Source organism: Salvelinus fontinalis, unplaced genomic scaffold (assembly GCF_029448725.1).
Source record: "Salvelinus fontinalis isolate EN_2023a unplaced genomic scaffold, ASM2944872v1 scaffold_2189, whole genome shotgun sequence".
NCBI lineage: Eukaryota > Metazoa > Chordata > Actinopteri > Salmoniformes > Salmonidae > Salvelinus > Salvelinus fontinalis.
The window spans coordinates 1-18,242 of record NW_026602398.1 but is presented as its reverse complement, the minus strand read 5'-3'; the positions used below and the strand labels follow the sequence as shown (position 1 = coordinate 18,242).

Below are 18,242 nucleotides of genomic sequence, written 5' to 3'. Positions count from 1 at the left end.
AATAGGTGCCATTTGGGACACAGAATATATGTGATAGCAGGCAGGCCTAAGTCTTTCTTTACATGTGAGCTACAGCATATGTATATGTTATGATCTACAGTACATGCCTATATGCTAAGACCATGAGATAACACTTGTATATACATTCTATACTGACTTCATAAATGTAGGTTTTGTTTGCCGTGACCACAATAGATATTCGAGACAGTTTATTGCCTCTGTGCACTTCTTCAGTGGAAGGTGTTTATCATGGAGTTTTATGAGAATGTGGGAGTGAAGATACACTGTAAAAATGCCTGAATACTGTATACAATACATGTACTGGTCTCCAGGCAGAATTATTTTGTGCTACTACTGCCACTGTGTGATGAAACAAAACAGTTATAAACCCATTGGCTACAAACAATAGACCTAATGTCAAAATAGAGAAGATTCCCTATAGATCCACATCAACAAAATCAACATGTGTAGCTTAGCCCTAAAATCGAATAATTACATATATGCTAAAAATGCTTTATTAAAGTAAAAATTTATTAAAACAACTATTTATTTTAGATACATCTTCATGAGCAATTGGCACATCAAACGCTTACTACAGTATGTACAGCTATGCGGACATAGCAGTAGTGAAGAACAGACTACATTTACAGACTCTCAGGGAACAAACAATTGGCCAAATGAAATAAAAAGCAGACCTTTTGATTTTATCCTGTTTTGGCAACATTAACACACACTACTAAGGCTTTCTTGACATCAACTGCAAAAAATAAAAAAATGTTTTTTTAATAAATCGCTCAACACCCCCAGTTCCATTGCAATCTGGAGTGACAGACAGGACACACCTGTGTTAAGACTCAGGACCAGGGAGTGTGTTAGAGTCTCTGGTCATAGTAGCAGATGCTGAGCCCCTGAGAAACAGCTTCCCTCCACTGTCTCCGCTGCTGCTTAGGAAGTGGGATAGCAAGCCGTACAGTAGAGGCCTGAAAACACACAATATGTACAGTTGAAGTCGGAAGTTTACATACACTAACACGGAACCCAAACCGCCTGCGCGCGTGCGCCATCGTGCATACATTTATTTTGTCCCCCTACACCAAACGCGATCACGACACGCAGGTTAAAATATCAAAACAAACTCTGATCCAATTACATTCATTTGAGGACAGGTCGGAAAGCATTAAACATGTATGGCAATTTAGCTTGCACTTGCTAGCTAATTTGTCCTATTTAGCTAGCTTGCTGTTGCTAGCTAATTTGTCCTGGGATATAAACATTGAGTTGTTATTTTACCTGAAATGCACAAGGTCCTCTACTCCGACAATTAATCCACACATAAAACGGTCAACCGAATCGTTTCTAGTCATCTCTCCTCCTTCCAAGCTTTTTCATCTTTGAACTTATATGGTGATTGGCATCTAAACTTTCACAGTATTACCACGACGACCGGCAACAAAGTTAGTCTTTCAGTCACAAAGGTGGGTATAACCAATGAGGAGATGGCACGTGGGTACCTGCTTCTATAAACCAATGAGGAGATGGGAGAGGCAGGACTTGCAGCGCGATCTACGTCAGAAATTGAAATGACTTCTATTTTAGCCCTTGGCAACGCAGACGCTCGTTGATGCGCGCGAGCAGTGTGGGTGCAATAATTGATTAACCTGTTATGGCTGCACGCTGAATATTGAAAAAACTGGAAAATGTGTGCACATTTTCAAACGGCCTCCTAAGAAACTTTTTATTTTCCAATATGCATATATTTACTACTGTTGGATAGATAACAGTCTGTAGTTTCTAAAAAGGTTTGAATTGTTTCTCTAAGTCGAACAGAAATATTTTTACAGCCATTTTCCCAGCCGAATTGAGTTTCCCAAAATGCGATGTGTCTCTTTAAGACCTTCTCTATAAAAGGCCATTTGACTTGTGACCATAGGGACACGTCAGAGGCGTTCGTCAGACTGTAATGCGGAAGTGAGAATTGAAAGGAGTCGAATATCTCGTCCCTGGACTGAATAACACAACTTCTTGTGAGACCTGCGCAGTTAAAATAAAAATCCGGGCGCGAAGGATAATTTGATCTCGGCTTCTGGAACAAGGTAGATAACGTTGAATATGATGCCTGACTACGATATTATTTGCTACATGTCACAAAATCATCCTAAAGTATGTTTTTTCAATATACTTTAATTATATTATTGCAATTTATTCTGGACTTTAGATGTGAAACGACGGAAGAATTTTTTGAAGAAACGCTTTCTGGCGCAGCAATGCTATCGTGCTAGCTAACCAAAGAGGGAAATAATTCGTTCTGGAACCCAACTAAAGACTCTACTGGACATTGGACCCCGTTACAACATTCTGATGGAGTACCAAGAAAGATAAGACCCAATTTGGGATGCTTTTTCATATATATGTCGAACTGTTGAATGCTAACTCTGCTAACTGTGCTAGGCTAGCGCTTGACTAGAATCAATGCTGCCTTATGCTAGCTTATGATGTTAGCTAATATAACGATATATTGTGTTTTCGCTGTAAAACACTTCAAAAATCGGAAATGTTGTCTGTATTCACAAGATATCTGTCTTTCATTAGTTATCCACCATATGTTTTTCTGAAATGTTTTATGAGGTGTAATTAGTAGCCGACGTTGGTGTATGTATTTTCTCTGGCTACTCCCGGCTGGATTCAGACTGTAGCTATGTATTAGCATTTTTGGGTAGCATCAATGTAAAACTGATTTATAGCTAAAATATGCACTTTTTATGAACAAAACATAGATTTATTGTGTAACATGTTATATGACTGTCATCTGAGGTCGTTTTTTCTGGGCTCTTTAGGTTGGTTTTAGTTTATTTCGGTTGGTTGTGCATGCTACTTCAATCATAATTCATACTTCATAATCATAATTCATACGTGTCTGTCCACTTTTGTATTTGGTGGTGAGCTAACATAAATATATGTGGTGTTTTCTCTGTAAAACATTTAAAAAATCGGACATGTTGGCTGGATTGACAAGATGTTTATCTTTCAAATGCTGTATTGGACTTGTTAATGTGTAAAAGTTAAATATTTTTAAAAAATAGATTTTGAATTTCGCGCCCTGCAGGGGTGTCATTTTCGGTCCGAGGTCGGGCTTGCATCCCAAACAGGTTTAACATAGATTCCTACATTTATTTTGCAACGCTCGCGCACGGTGTAGTCAGGGTATTAGGTTGGAGTCATTAAAACTCATTTTTCAACCACTTCACAATTTTCTTGTTAACAAACTATATTTTTGGCAAGTCGGTTAGGACATCTACTTCGTGCATGACACAAGACATTTTCCAAACAATTGTTTACAGACAGATTATTTCACTTATTATTCACTGTATCACAATTCCAGTGGGTCAGAAGTTTACATACACTAAGTTGACTGTGCCTTTAAACAGCTTGGAAAATTCCAGAAAATGATGTCATGGCTTTAGATGCTTCTGATAGGCTAATTGACATAATTTGACTCAATTGGAGGTGTACCTTTGGATGTATTTCAAGGCTTACCTTCAAACTCAGTGCCTCTTTGCTTGACATCATGGGAAAATCAACAGGAATCAGCCAAGACCTCAGAAAAAAAAATGTAGACCTCCACAAGTCTGGTTCATCCTTGGGAGCAATTTCCAAATGCCTGAAGGTACCATGTTCATCTGTACAAACAATAGTATGCAAGTATAAACACCATGGGACCACGCAGTCGTCATACCGCTCAGGAAGGAGACGCGTTCTCTCTCCTAGAGATGAACGTACTTTGGTGCGAAAAGTGTAAATCAATCTCAGGAACAACAGCAAAGGACCTTGTGAAGATGCTGGAGGAAACAGGTACAAAAGTATCTATATCCACACTAAAATGAGTCCTATATCAACATAACCTGAAATGCCGCTCAGCAAGGAAGAAGCCACTGCTCCAAAACCGCCATTAAAAAAAGCCAGACTACGGTTTGCAACTGCACATGGGGACAAAGATTGTACTTTTTGGAGAAATGTCCTCTGGTCTGATGAAACAAAAATAGAACTGTTGGCCATAATGATCATCGTTATGTTTGGAGGAAAAAGGGGGATGCTTGCAAGCCGAAGAACACCATCCCAACAGTGAAGCACGGTGGTGGCAGCATCATGTTGTGGGGTGCTTTGCTGCAGGAGGGACTGGTACACTTCACAAAATAGATGGCATAATGAAGATTGAAAATTATGTGGATGTATTGAAGCAACATCTCAAGATATCAGTCAGGAAGTTAAAGCTTGGTCGCAAATGGGTCTTCCAAATGGACAATGAACCCAAGCATACTTCCAAAGTTGTGGCAAAATGGCTTAAGGACAACAAAGTCAAGGTATTGGAGTGGCCATTACAAAGCCCTGACCTCAATCCTATAGAAATTTTGTGGGCAGAACTAAAAAAGCATGTGCGAGCAAGGAGGCCTACAAACCTGACTCAGTTACACCAACTCTGTCAGGAGGAATGGGCCAAAATTCACCCAATTTATTATGGGAAGCTTGTGGAAAGGTACCTGGAACGTTTGACCCAAGTTAAACAATTTAAAGGTAATGCTACCAAATACTAATTGAGTGTATGTAAACTTCTGACCCACTGGGAATGTGAGGAAATAAATAAAAGCTTAAATAAATCCTTCTCTACTATTATTCTGACATTATACATTCTTACAATAAAGTGGTGATCCTAACTGACCTAAGACAGGGAATTTTTACTAGGATTAAATGTCAGGAATTGTGAAAAAAACTGAGTTTAAATGTACTTGGGGCACAGGTGTATGTAAACTTCTGACTTAAACTGTATGTCTTTACTAGGTCTAATAGTACTATTTACAGTTTTCAATCAGGATAGGATAAGTATTTCAGGTCTGGAATCAGTTTCCTGTGGCCTTTTATGAATCATTTCTAGATAAACTTACACAGATCTGGAACTGGAGTCCTCCACCACTTTCAGCTCATTCGCCATGAACGGTCTGTCAAGTGGTACCTCAGGTTGACCTGATTCTGAAAAACATTGATTTGATAAGGTCATAAAATCCAACTTGTAATTGAATAACGGTGAACCTACCAATGGCACTTATATTCCGTTCTGAAATTGATTGTCATATGGTTGAATTGAATGCATAATATTCACCTGCTGTCAACACAGACGCTGTGTATCGATACTTGTTGAATTCCAGGTACTCGCGGATGAGCTCGTTGATTAGAAGGTTGTCGTGCGACAGCGCAGGACGCGGCTCGCTCTGATCATCGAGCGCATTGAACACCTCAGCTCTGATCCGAGCTTTTAGCTGACCCAACACACCTCGAGACTCCAGGCTCTCTCTCAGAGCTGGGAGAGAAGATAAGTTGTTGAAAATGGTATCATAAAAACCTCTGCAAATTGTGGAGACATATTGATAACGTACACTTTAAGGTGTGTTGTTCTGTACGATAGCCAGGCAAACTTTGATAGCTAGCTAGCGTTACCTACTATCGTCTTACACTGTGCGTTGCACGAACTATGAAACAGTTGCAATTCGCTTCCGTTTAATAAATGTAATATAGACTTTAAAGTGAAAGAAAGGGCAATGCTTACCGCATTTCAGTTCCGTTAAGGTCGCCATTGCAACAGGTATAAACAAATGACGTTCGTATCCCTCACCGAGGTCAAAGGGGAAACTTAGCTGCACAAGTTAACTTTTGCTCCCACCTAGTGGTCTAAATGGGTTACTTGCCTGGGCATGACCAAATCGTTTTCCATTAGTTCCCACAGCGACAAAGTCAAAATGGTCTGTGTCGTAAACATTTATGAAAACAAAAATTTGCTTTTTGTTCTTAATATAAGGTCAGGTATAGGCATAATGTTAGCAGTGCGATTAAGGTTAGGTTTAAAATCATATTTTAAGTAGAGAGTTTATGACTTTGGCTGTGGTGACTAGTGCCTTTACTGTAAGCAAATTATGCCTAATGTCTGCATTGCAGGAGGTTAGTGGCAACTTAATTGGGGAGGACAGGCTCGTGGTAAAGGCTGGAGTGGAGTTGGAATGATATCAAATACATCAAACACATTCCATTTGCTCTGTTCTGGCCATTGTTATAAGCTGTCCTCCCCTCAGCAGCCTCCTGTGGTCTGCACACCCTGTCAATGACAGGCTGTGGAAAATGTGATCACATTTATATTACAGTCATTACGTTACCCAACTGCCTGCAGTCATGCTTGACTCATACTTATATAAGGCATAGAGGCATAATTGTATTGTTTCACAGATGAGACTCACAAAAACATTATTTTCAAAACAGTTTTATTATTTCCAGCATGAATTATTGCACAGTAAAATGTTCAATCAAAAAATTAACAGATTGAATACAAAAAGTATAAATATAATACAATCTCTTAGAATTTGAAGGCAACTTACATGTTCATTATATCACATAAATATTGTAGTTTCTTCTTAGCATATTGTCTAAACCAGTAAGACAAAAATATTAAGATCTTTTGACTTCTTTTGGAAAAGTCCATGTTATAGATATAAACAGGAAGGAATGTCTATTTACAGTCAGTCATAACTGGAACCAAAGGAATAATAACACTAACATTGAATGGTATGTGATGAGAGTCTGTTACCTCAATATGTCACCCATAGCTTTGAGAATTAGGTGGTCTGTGTGCCTGCACGTGTGTCGCACCCATAGCTTTGAGAATTAGGGTGTGTGTGTTCATGCACGCGTGTCTGTGTGTAGGTGGAACGACTGGTAGATGTAAAGTAGAGAAACTTTTTTTTAACACATTTTGTCCATTGTTTTGAAAAGGCGTTCTCTTCATTCCTGTCGGGTTTCCCGTCACCACTGTAACAGTTGAACGTCCAGGTTTTTAGGCCTACATACCCGACCATACAGATTCTATTGACCAATTTGTGTTTACTAAGACTGAAATATACAAATACCGCAGAACAGTTGGACGCTAGGCTAGCTAAGCACCTTGGCTCGCTGCAGTGTTTTCTTCTTTGACCAGACTCATAAAACACTGAAATGGCTGGGTAGGAATCAGACTGAGTGCGTCTGAAATGGCACCCTATTCCCTATATAGTACAAAACCTAAGAAAGTGCACTATATTCTGTGGAATAGGGTTCCATTTTAGATTGATGACTGTGAAAAGCTTTGTGTTTTCTGGGTTTTACAGGGTCAGCCCTTTAAGGCTAGTGGTCGGTCAGAGAATATTGCTCCACTTTCTCTAGACTTACCCTGTGGTTGGATGGTATGAGAATAGATATGAATTCATTATAAACTTTTTTTTCTGTCTGATGACATGATAACACGGGGTCCTGTTGGAGGAAGAACCAAATGTCAGTTACCATCACTGATATGAACTAAATAGTCGGATTTGGTTGCCTGAGATTTCAACTCAACATCAAAGGTACCCAGGTGTTCTTCAAAAAGATGCTTCATAAAATGTAGCAGATGTACAAAAATAATTTGGTTCACATTCAGAGACTGAACCAAAGTCCTTTGGATTTTGCACTCAGTCTGACTTTCATCTCCATAAGTTTCATTGGCACAGCCTATATACAATATTTAAAATGTTTGCCAAGCAACAACCCATCTGCGTCCAATAATAGCTTCATAAATCACAGTCTTTGAGATCGGGGCTTGATGTCTCTTTCCCCTTCCGAGCACCAGTTTGAGTGTGCGTAGGTTTCATGTCTTTATTGTGACCAGAGAGCACATACTGTTCACTAAATCGTCATCAGCTACGCTTCTGGGTCATCTTTGGTTTACATCGACTTCAGTTCCGGGTCGTTCTAAAAGCATTGCTCTCAGGAAGAGTTTGAACTGCCTGGATCGTGGAGCTTGGAATTGCCGATTCTACATGTGTTGGTTTGGAAGAGCCAGGGCCATCAGAATTTTCCTCTGGCCAGAGCCACCTCGGAGCTGGGTAGCTTTTAGACTAGCCCAGCCTCTCGGCACATACGGTAGAACTGTCCCCTGTTTGAGATGAGGTTGGTTGGGGAGTCCATCTCCGAGATGTGGCCTTTGTCCATCACTATCACTCTGTGGAAGGAAGAGAGAGAAGTGTCAAATTCTGTGACTGAACCATTGATTTTGAGATGTTGCGACATCATTTGACTGGGGCGCAGTAGCTACTAGGTGTAGGAAAGGAATTGATATGCACATCCCAAACTTGAGAGAACTGTCGCTGGGCAAAAAGTATAGCAGAGAGCCTTACCTGGTATAGTCCATGATGGTGTTGAGGCGGTGGGCGATGGTGAGCACGGTGCAGTCCTCAAACTGTTGTCTGATGGTGGACTGGATCAGGGTGTCTGTCTCCAGGTCCACAGCGGCCGTGGCCTCGTCGAGAACCAGGATCTTGGTCTTACGGAGGAGAGCGCGGGCCAGGCAGACCAGCTGGCGCTGACCCAGACTAGAGAAGACAAATGAAGGAAGGTTGAATATTGACACTTAAACTTTTGAGCACCAAAGCACAGAATATAGAGGTTGACAGATGATAGAACCAGATATAGTAGACCAGATGAAGCAAAAATAATGCTCAATATAATTTTCAGTCCAGGAATAGGCTTAATCTGGATGCAGGACACCAGCCCTAGCCTATATGCTTTGTGTTTGGTCTTTGGGGGTTCTTTGTAGCTCAATTGATATGTGTCACATATTGTTACGGGAGCGACGCAGGAGATGAGAAGCAGGTACGGGGAGTGAAGGTTTATTAGCTGACGGACATTAAACGGAACAGGAACAACACCTGGACAGGAACACATAACAAACACAATGCGGGGAACACAACCAAGGAACAGACAGATATACAGGGGGTAATCAAGACAGATATACAGGGGGTAATCAACAAAGTGATTACCTCGAGCGCCAGGAGGGAAGAGCGGGAGTAGGCTTGACAGATATGCATGCCTCAAGTGTAGGCACGCATGACTGTAAGTTGCTTTGGATGAAAGCGTCTGCTAAATGGAATATATTATATATTTATCGATACTATTATGTTATTTGGTCAAATATATCATTTGTCCGTACCTGAGGTTCTCTCCTCCTTCCGAGCACTCATAATTCAGTTTGTCAGGCAGGTTGGACACAAAGTTCTTGAGGTGAGCAAGCTCTAGCGAACTCCATATTTCCTCGTCAGTATACGTGTCGAAGGGGTCAAGGTTCATACGCAGAGTGCCGGAGAACAACACAGGGTCCTGTTGGAGGAAGAAGCAAAAGTCAGTTACCATCACTGTAGTAAGACATTTTTGGGGGATTATCAAATAATATCGATCAATCAATAACTGTAGTACCTGTGGGATGATGGTAATGCGGGATCTGAGGTCGTGGAGTCCGATCTCTGCGATGTTGACTCCATCGATGTAGATCTCTCCCTTGGCTGCCTCTAGGATTCTGAAGATCCCCAGGGCAAGGGAAGACTTTCCAGCTCCGGTTCTGCCCACAATGCCAACCTAAGAATGACAAATTAGACCCTTCGTTAGATAGGATCAAATAGTTTTTACTGGTCAGGTAACATGGCCGGGAAAATACCCCTGGTCCTAAGTATGATACAAAAGGAGTATGTTGCTTCAGACAAAACTGAATATAATCAACAAAGCATTATGGGTACTGTAGAAGGCTACCTCATTCTAGATTGTACTGACCTTTTCTCTCTCCTGGATTTTCAGGGTGATGCCTTTCAGTGCCCAGTCCAGGCCCTTGCGGTACTGCAGTCCATAGTCTTGGAACTCTATAGTGCCAGTCTGAGGCCAGGCCAGAGGCAGGGAACTGCCCTCCACGGTCCACCCAGCCTGGTGAGTATAGAGAACAGTTAAGATTAAATGGATCTGTGTCTCTATATCTATATTCTTTGTCCCTCTATGTCTATAGATCTAAACAGGTTAGTTGCACAACACTTCAGTTACTGTAAACCTTGCTAGATAATGGTTAGTTTGGCAAGACTTCAGATACTGTAAACCTGGCTAAAGAATGGTTAGTTTGGCAACACTTCAGTTACTGTAAACCTGGCTAGAAAATGGTTCGTTTGGCAACACTCCAGTTACTATAAACCTGGCTAAAGAATGGTTAGTTTGACAACACTCCAGTTACTGTAAACCTGGCTAGAAAAGGGTTAGTTTGACAACACTTCAGTTACTGTAAAACTTAAAAAGAGAATGAATTACAATAATGAAACAGTAACTGCCTACATAACTTACAATGTTAATGTCACTGCTCATGTCATGCATATTACTTATATAACAGCTCATTTCATTGGGGGGGTATTAGCTAACAGAGAAGGTATGCAGATGCTTACCTCTTTTGCAGTGTCAGCATACTCCTTCACCCTCTCAACAGACACAATGTTGTTCTCTACGTCTGTCCATGATCTCACAATCCAGCTCAGAATGCCGGTCACCTGCACAACACAATTGCGAGGTTCAAATTAAAACAGAGCCCTCTCGTTTGAGGTAATATGCAGTTAGGATTGTGCAGCACGTAGGTAGGCTATTCTTCTGGGGGGGTTTTCAGTTTGGTAAACCACACACTTTCTGATGCAATAAAAGGGATTGCCTGTAATGGGTTTTGTGTGATTGTAGCCGGGTACAAAATATTAAAATTACTATTCTTCTTTGTTGCTAAATGAGTTGTTTACCTATAATGACTACGGTATAGGGTGTAATATCTTACCTGGAGGGAGTGTGACACAGCCAAACCAACAATGCCAGGGCTCAGGGTGTCTTTCCCCATCACTGAGAGTATAGCTGCGGCTAAAACCACACCGTTACCGACAAACTCAAGATTAACTGCCAACCACCTGCGGATATCAGGAGATGAAAGCGTGATTAGTTGTGGAGAAAGTGTTGGCCTCCATCACTCATCATGGAGGTGTTTTGATTGTGTCAAATCACTAGTTGGCAACCCATCCCCATCCCTAACCTGGTGGCCACAAAGCGGGGGAAGTAGGAGGTCTGGTTGAAGTCGACCCTCTTGTTAGCCTGCACAATGAAGCGGTGCTGTTCTCCGAAGGCCCGTATGACACTGGCTCCCTGCACCGTCTCGTTGAAGTGGGTGTAGATGGGCGAGCGGCTCACCGACTCCAGCCTCCGCAGCTGGCAGGATGTGGCCACGTAGAAACTCTGTAATGCACAACGGAAAAATAAAACATGACGTTTTAATGAACCGAAAGTACTAAGAGGTGGTGTATGTGTGTGGAAGTGGGTTTTCCACTCCAGCATTTCTAGTGGATTTACAGTATGTAGCCTGCCATTACTTAGCACTACTATGTTAGCATGTGGGATAAATCACCACGCAAAACCAACAACTTGCAAAATCCGCTATTTTAGTTTTCAAGAGTCTAAAACTATTATTCTTCCACAAAACGGTGTCTCATTCGGTTAGAAACATACCTGAACGAAGGCGTAGAGAATGGCGAGGGGCAGGATGACGACCGCCGCAAAAGGTGTAGCCAGCATGACGATGATACAGACTTCCATCAGCTTGAAGAGGTACCCCAGCATCATCTTGAGGCCGTCGGGGATCATGCAGTCGATAGCGTCGATCTCCTTGGCAAAACGGTTTAGGAGGTTCCCACTGGGGGTGGTCTCAAAGAAAGACATGGGGGAGTGGAGAACGTTCTTCAGGAGGTCCATGTGGAGGTGCCGGGACGCGATGATACCTCCGACCGAAATGGCCACCGTGGTGCCGAAAATAGCGATTCCTGAAATATAAAATAAATTGCTATTAGGATCCCTGCTGTTTGGCAACTGTGGTTTATATCAGATACTGAAACTCTCAATCTCTCAGAAGGACTCTTGGAGGACTAGTACAATGGAGGGTTATAACAGATCCAAATAAACAAACATTAGTGGGATTAAAGATGGAATCCGCATTAGGGGAAACAGCGCCACTGTCCGCCCCAGCACCTTTTGTTGTTATTGTTTTTGTTTTATGAACGATACAGAGTTGAGGTGTGTCAAGCAGCATGGTAAAACAAAATGCAGTACATATTCTGCTGTTCAGTCGTGCATGCAATAATGTCTGAGGGGGAAAAACAGTGTTCATTCTTCGGAGTAACTAATTTGTTGTTGTAATAGCCCCAAACGTACCTGTCAGCTTCACCATTAAGGATTCTAGCTAAACTGTAGTCTATGCTGTTTCACCATTAAGGATTCTAGCTAAACTGTAGTCTATGCTGTTTCACCATTAAGGATTCTAGCTAAACTGTAGTCTATGCTGTTTCACCATTAAGGATTCTAGCTAAACTGTAGTCTATGCTGTTTCACCATTTAAGGATTCTAGCTAAACTGTAGTCTGCTGTTTCACCATTAAGGATTCTAGCTAAACTGTAGTCTATGCTGTTTCACCATTAAGGATTCTAGCTAAACTGTAGTCTGCTGTTTCACCATCAAGGATTCTAGCTAAACTGTAGTCTATGCTGTTTCACCATTAAGGATTCTAGCTAAACTGTAGTCTATGCTGTTTCACCATTAAGGATTCTAGCTAAACTGTAGTCTATGCTGTTTCACCATTAAGGATTCTAGCTAAACTGTAGTCTATGCTGTTTCACCATTAAGGATTCTAGCTAAACTGTAGTCTATGCTGTTTCACCATTAAGGATTCTAGCTAAACTGTAGTCTATGCTGTTTCACCATTTAAGGATTCTAGCTAAACTGTAGTCTATGCTGTTTCACCATTAAGGATTCTAGCTAAACTGTAGTCTATGCTGTTTCACCATTAAGGATTCTAGCTAAACTGTAGTCTATGCTGTTTCACCATTAAGGATTCTAGCTAAACTGTAGTCTATGCTGTTTCACCATTAAGGATTCTAGCTAAACTGTAGTCTGCTGTTTCACCATCAAGGATTCTAGCTAAACTGTAGTCTATGCTGTTTCACCATTAAGGATTCTAGCTAAACTGTAGTCTATGCTGTTTCACCATTAAGGATTCTAGCTAAACTGTAGTCTATGCTGTTTCACCATTAAGGATTCTAGCTAAACTGTAGTCTATGCTGTTTCTCTTCATCCAAGTCAAAAGGATCTACTTTTATCTTTGGTGTCTTTTCCCAGTAAAATGCATTCACCACTGACCTTGTGCGAAGCCCAGAGCCCCGTAGACGGCCAGCTTCATGTCCGTGTCGACCTGGGTGCCGTTGACGATGGGTTCGTCGGCCCACAGGCTCAGCCAGTAGTTGTAGGCCAGCGAGGCCCCCTGCTGGAAGGCGTACAGGAAGACGATGGGGATGATGAAGGCCATGCCGATGGTCTTGAAGTACTCCATGTACATCTCCAGCCTCACCTGTGGTAAAAAGGACAGGCAATCAGTTGCTAGAAATTGACAAACACCTGTTAATATGTGAAAGGTGAGAAAGAAGCTCCGTTTGTTTTAAAGAAACAATGTACTGGAGCGCTCAAATGGGTACAACCTGTATGGCTATGGAGACTTTTTCATTTAGTTTGAACCATTTTTAACCATAAGAGGTGCAGTCAAAGATCAGCTCTTCTTCTAGACTCACCCTCCCAGTGCGTGCCTTGTCAACCTCCATCAGCTTTCCCAAGTCCTCAGGAACCTGCTCCTCTTCTATCTCAGACATGGGCTCCATACCCTGCAGGTTAGTACTGTTGGTGTCTCCCCTAGAGAACATAGAGGGGTTTCAGTTAGGTTTTTATTTTTAAGATGCTTGGCATGCTCAATGTGACGTTTTCTCCAATAGACGTTTATTATACCATTGAATCAATTAGAACCATGATGTTATCAGGAAAATATTATGTAATGTGCGCTGGAAATTCACTTACCCAATGAGCTGCTCTTGGGATAGATCTCTTGAGAATGGCATGAAGTCTGTCACACTCAGCCGTGAGCTGGCCCTCCTGGCACCTGCAGCAATGGTACAAAATGTTCATTTACATGGTGAAAAGCTTGTTGTTGAGAAGCAAATGTTTGTTCATCAATGGCGATAATGACTTCTCCCAAATTTCATTACAATGAGGTCCTACCTCTCTGTGCGGCGGTCTCTGTGACACTCTCTTTACGGTCGTTGCTGGCGAAGGTATGGATGAAGTCTGCAAAGGCCCCGTGGCGGCTCAGCAACTCCTGGTAGGAGCCACTCTCTGTGATCTCCCCGTCCACCAGCACCAGGATGAGGTCCGCCTGAGGCAGGAAGCTCATCCCATGGGTTACTAGGACACGGGTCTGGTAGCATAAACCACAGGAGCAGGATTAATCAAAATAGACGATCAGCGGAACTAGCCTAATACAAATGGTGGATTTGATTTGAAGAATCTGCAAAATCATGCTTTTCCATCTCAAAACCACACAAGGAACAGTCGGTTACGTGTAAGCTTCTAATATTGATTTCTACAAGTGTCACTCTGACTGTTAATAGAGATCATATTTTGGTCATAGTTTTACCTTATCTCTTAGCACTCCCTTGGGTCCGATGACTTTGTCGAAGATGTGTTGCCCCACATGAGCATCCACAGCAGACAGGGGGTCATCCAGCAGATAGACGTCAGCCTTCCTGTACACAGCCCTTGCCAGGCTCACCCTCTGCTTCTGACCACCCGAGAGGTTCAGACCCTGTCAGGGAGAACAATCAAGAAGAAGACATGACTCAAGATTCCAGAACATTCTAAAAGACCATTTGATTGACCATCTAGTGAAATGAGGTGGAATTCTAGAAGATTATTTTCACACCTTCTCCCCAATCTCTGTGGAGTCTCCAGCAGGCAGGATCTCCAGGTCAGGCAGCAGAGCACAGGCGTCCAACACCCGCTGGTACCAGGTGTTCTGCTTCTCACGACCAAACATAACATTGTCCTGGACCGTGGCATTCTGGATCCAGGCCTGCTGAGGGACATAGGCCACTGAGCCCTGTGGAGACAGAAAAATAAATAGAGGAACATTAGCTTTGAAGAAGAAGAACATTGAGTGTAAACCAGACCCTCACAGACAGATTGTAACACTGAAACTGAAAACCTTAGATTCAATATATTCAACTTCTGTTGCTTCCTATTTTAAGATAACTTTTTTACCTTAATTGAGACACTGCCGCTCCTCTTCTCTGTCTCTCCAAGCATGGCAGACAGCAGGGAGGACTTCCCGCTACCCACATGGCCCACCACCGCCACCAGTGAACCCTGGGGTACACGCACATTAATCCTGTAAACAGAGGAGTGGAGTTGAGTCTTTTAACTTAAACTTCAGAACGTGTGAAAATGGGAATACTGTTATGATTTACCTTTTAAGGCACGGAGGACCTTCTTTAGTCCAACTGAACGTTCCATTGTCTATCAACACACCTTCCCCATCTGAGAAGAAAATAGAAAAACAGAGGGAGAGAGAAAGAGAGGAACCATTGAAAAAAGACACTAATATTTCCTCTCTGCATATAGGCATAACAGTTTATGCACCCGTTTATGCACCCAACAACTACCCAACGTTAAAAATATAATGTCCTTTTAAGTGACATGTCAAATTGCAGAGTCTACATAATTACAAGAGGTCTAAAATTACAGTGTGTTCTTTTTACGAGCTGTCTTAAGGAAGTGTTGACGGATTACAGGCGAAGAAAACTGCTTTTATTTATCTGGAATCATACGTCTGACTGTCTAGAAGTAATTTACATTCAACCACTGGATGGCAACATCCTATCATTACTCAGTCTCCCCAGTCGACCTCGATCACAGGAAGTGACAACATAACATTACCATTAAGGGTTCTGGATAGAATGCCATGGATGTAAACAACAAATCTTCGGAGGCTTGTTTTTATTGGTTACGACAGGCAGAGGCAGACCACAGTTCCCACTGGGTAAGAGTTGCTATGAGTGTTTTTGTTGATTAATTGCTATAGGCTGATACAAAGCCCTTTGCTCCACTTGGAACTAAAAGTTATAGGTCAAGTATGTCAACATACATGGCACCAGTAGGGGTTCTTACCAGTACTCAAAGGGGCCTTGGCTACATTGTCGTCTTTCAGCTCCTCAGAACACAGGTATTTCCCTAAGCGCTTCAGCGAGACAATGGCCTAAAATTCAAAGAACATTTTTTTTTAGAACAGCAGCACAAAGCATTATACATTGGTTTGGTCTGTTGAATACTGGACATTGTATTTCACCTGCATGGTAGTGCTCATGGCAAAGGGTAGCTGGCTCAGTGGGGTCTTCAGAATGTTGATGAGAGCCATGGAGACAAAGACCTTCTGGGCATCTAGGACGTTCTTGTCATCAATCAGCACATAGACACCAAACATGGAAAAGGCAATCTGGGGGGGGAAACAAATAAGGATGATTGGGACACAGTGACCTGAAGCTGTAACTGTAACCATCACACACAGAATTTAGTGATGATACATTTCTACTGTGAGGCTTGAAGCTATGGATAGAAAAGAGTAGACCTGTATAGCCGAGCGAACACTGCAGCACGGGTATTAATTACCATGCATTTTCCAATCAATTTTCGCTGTTCTGGCTTATTAGGATGTTCAACAGAGGGTTATATTTATACAGATTTTGAATTGTACTTCTTCTTTCCACCCCTATTTACTAATTTAATTAAATGTTTTGAGAGTTATATGTGTGTGTGTGTATATATAAATATGTAAGTATATGTTTTAAGGCATTCCAAGTGGATGGGGTTGAGGGGGGGAACATATACTTCATTTTTTATATATTGTTTTACTATCCTTAAAATGTGCATATTGCATAAGATACCTTAGATAATTTTGGTGGTTCCATCCAGAATCCCTTCCCTAGTTGTAACGTTATTATGTTGGCCCTAGATAGAGCTCTACTGAGGTTCATTTGAACATGGTAGCATTTTGCTCTGGTCTAGGAGAGGTAGATGCAACCTTCCAACAGGGGGAAGGCCAGCATAGGGGTCCAAGGTTTTCTCCTGCGTATTTTGTTGTTCTAGCTGTTTTCTCTTTTCTTTATATTTAATTACTCTGACCTTTCAGCACACTGGCCATGTGATTGTACTAACATTCATTTCTGATGACTATGACTATGCCTAATTAACATACTCTTGGCTCCACATGCTTTATCAGCTGGAACGTGAAAGGAATTAACCAGGCGGTCAAGCGTAGCCGAGTGTATGCTCATCTTATGTCCTTAAGTCTGGACATTGTTTTTCTCCAAGAGACCCATCTCCGGTCCAGCGACCTTGATAAACTAAAGAGAGGATAGGTAGACCAAATATTTCACTCCAAAGTTGGTGCAAAGGCTAGAGGGGCACCCCGTTTGTCTCCTCCAAAGTAATTTCAGATACTAATGGAAGATATATTATAGTAATGGGGAAATGGTTTAGCACACAGGTTATTCTGGCTAACCTCTATGGTCCTAATTGGGATGACGCTACATTTTTCTCTGACCTCATCGCAACACTTCCTGACCTTAACACTCATCATTTGATATTGGGTGGAGATTTCAATTGTGTAATGCATCCAAGTCTAGACAGATCCAGACCGAAGCCCAACAATGTAATTTCAAAATCAGATGCAGTAATCAACTCATTCTAGAATCCTATCATTTGTCTGATCCATGGAGGAGGAGCAATCCCACTGCTAAACAGTACTTCTTTTTTTTCTCCAGTCCACAGTACTCCTTTTTTTCTACAGTCCACATACTCTAGGATTGACTTTTTCCTGCTGGACAATAGAATTCTTCATTTTGTAACTAATAGCCAAAATCGCAGCATCATTATCTCAGACCATAGCCCTGTCCTATCTCAGACCGTAGCCCTCTCCAGCTAGATATCCGCTTTCCGGACAGTACTGTGTCACAAAGCGCATGGAGACTTAACCCACTACTACTATCTTTTAGTGCCTTTAAAAAATACACATCAACTCACATTGATGTCTTTTTACAGATCAACTGCACCCCTGATGTGTCTCACTCTACTGTGTGGGAGTCGTTAAAAGCAAATCTTAGAAGCCAAATTATTTCATACACAGTGTATGACAACAAACAGCGCACCAAATGCTTATCGGAGCTATCTCAACTGATTCTAGATGTGGACAACAGATGCCTCTTCTCCGACTTCTGAACTCTACAAAGAGAGACTGCTACACCAATCGAAAATTTGACAATCTTTCCATAGTAGCCTTAAACAAGCAAGCGGCTTCTCTCCATTAACATCTAATAATTTCTTCCCAGCGTCACAGATTGACACGGCATTCCAGTTCTGGCATAGGAACGGTCTGGTGTTTTTTGTGACCCATTTGTTGATAACACCTTTGTCTCATTCGATACTCTGAG

At 41.8% G+C, this 18,242-nt stretch overlaps 2 protein-coding genes across 2 annotated transcripts; both read right to left on the bottom strand.

The window, feature by feature from the left end:
* Positions 1-499: 499 nt before the first annotated feature.
* LOC129850692 (centrosomal protein 20-like) lies at positions 500-5,705 on the bottom strand. Its single transcript, XM_055916960.1, has 4 exons — positions 5,597-5,705; positions 5,153-5,350; positions 4,938-5,022; positions 500-980 (listed from the first exon to the last, which is right to left on the bottom strand). Exons 1-4 carry the CDS (start codon positions 5,622-5,624, stop codon positions 848-850), a joined length of 444 nt encoding a protein of 147 aa, XP_055772935.1. The 5' UTR covers positions 5,625-5,705; the 3' UTR covers positions 500-847.
* A 580-nt stretch (positions 5,706-6,285) lies between these two features.
* LOC129850690 (multidrug resistance-associated protein 1-like) lies at positions 6,286-16,249 on the bottom strand (the record flags this gene model as incomplete). The annotated part of the gene is made up of 19 exons (XM_055916959.1): positions 6,286-8,050; positions 8,226-8,420; positions 9,038-9,204; positions 9,301-9,459; positions 9,652-9,798; positions 10,302-10,403; positions 10,676-10,802; positions 10,925-11,124; positions 11,395-11,705; positions 13,075-13,282; positions 13,500-13,617; positions 13,780-13,861; positions 13,981-14,176; positions 14,396-14,563; positions 14,681-14,857; positions 15,019-15,145; positions 15,225-15,294; positions 15,925-16,012; positions 16,103-16,249. Coding segments are annotated over 19 exons (2,898 nt in total), but the record flags the coding sequence as incomplete, so codon positions are not given.
* Between the last annotated feature and the right edge of the window lie 1,993 nt (positions 16,250-18,242).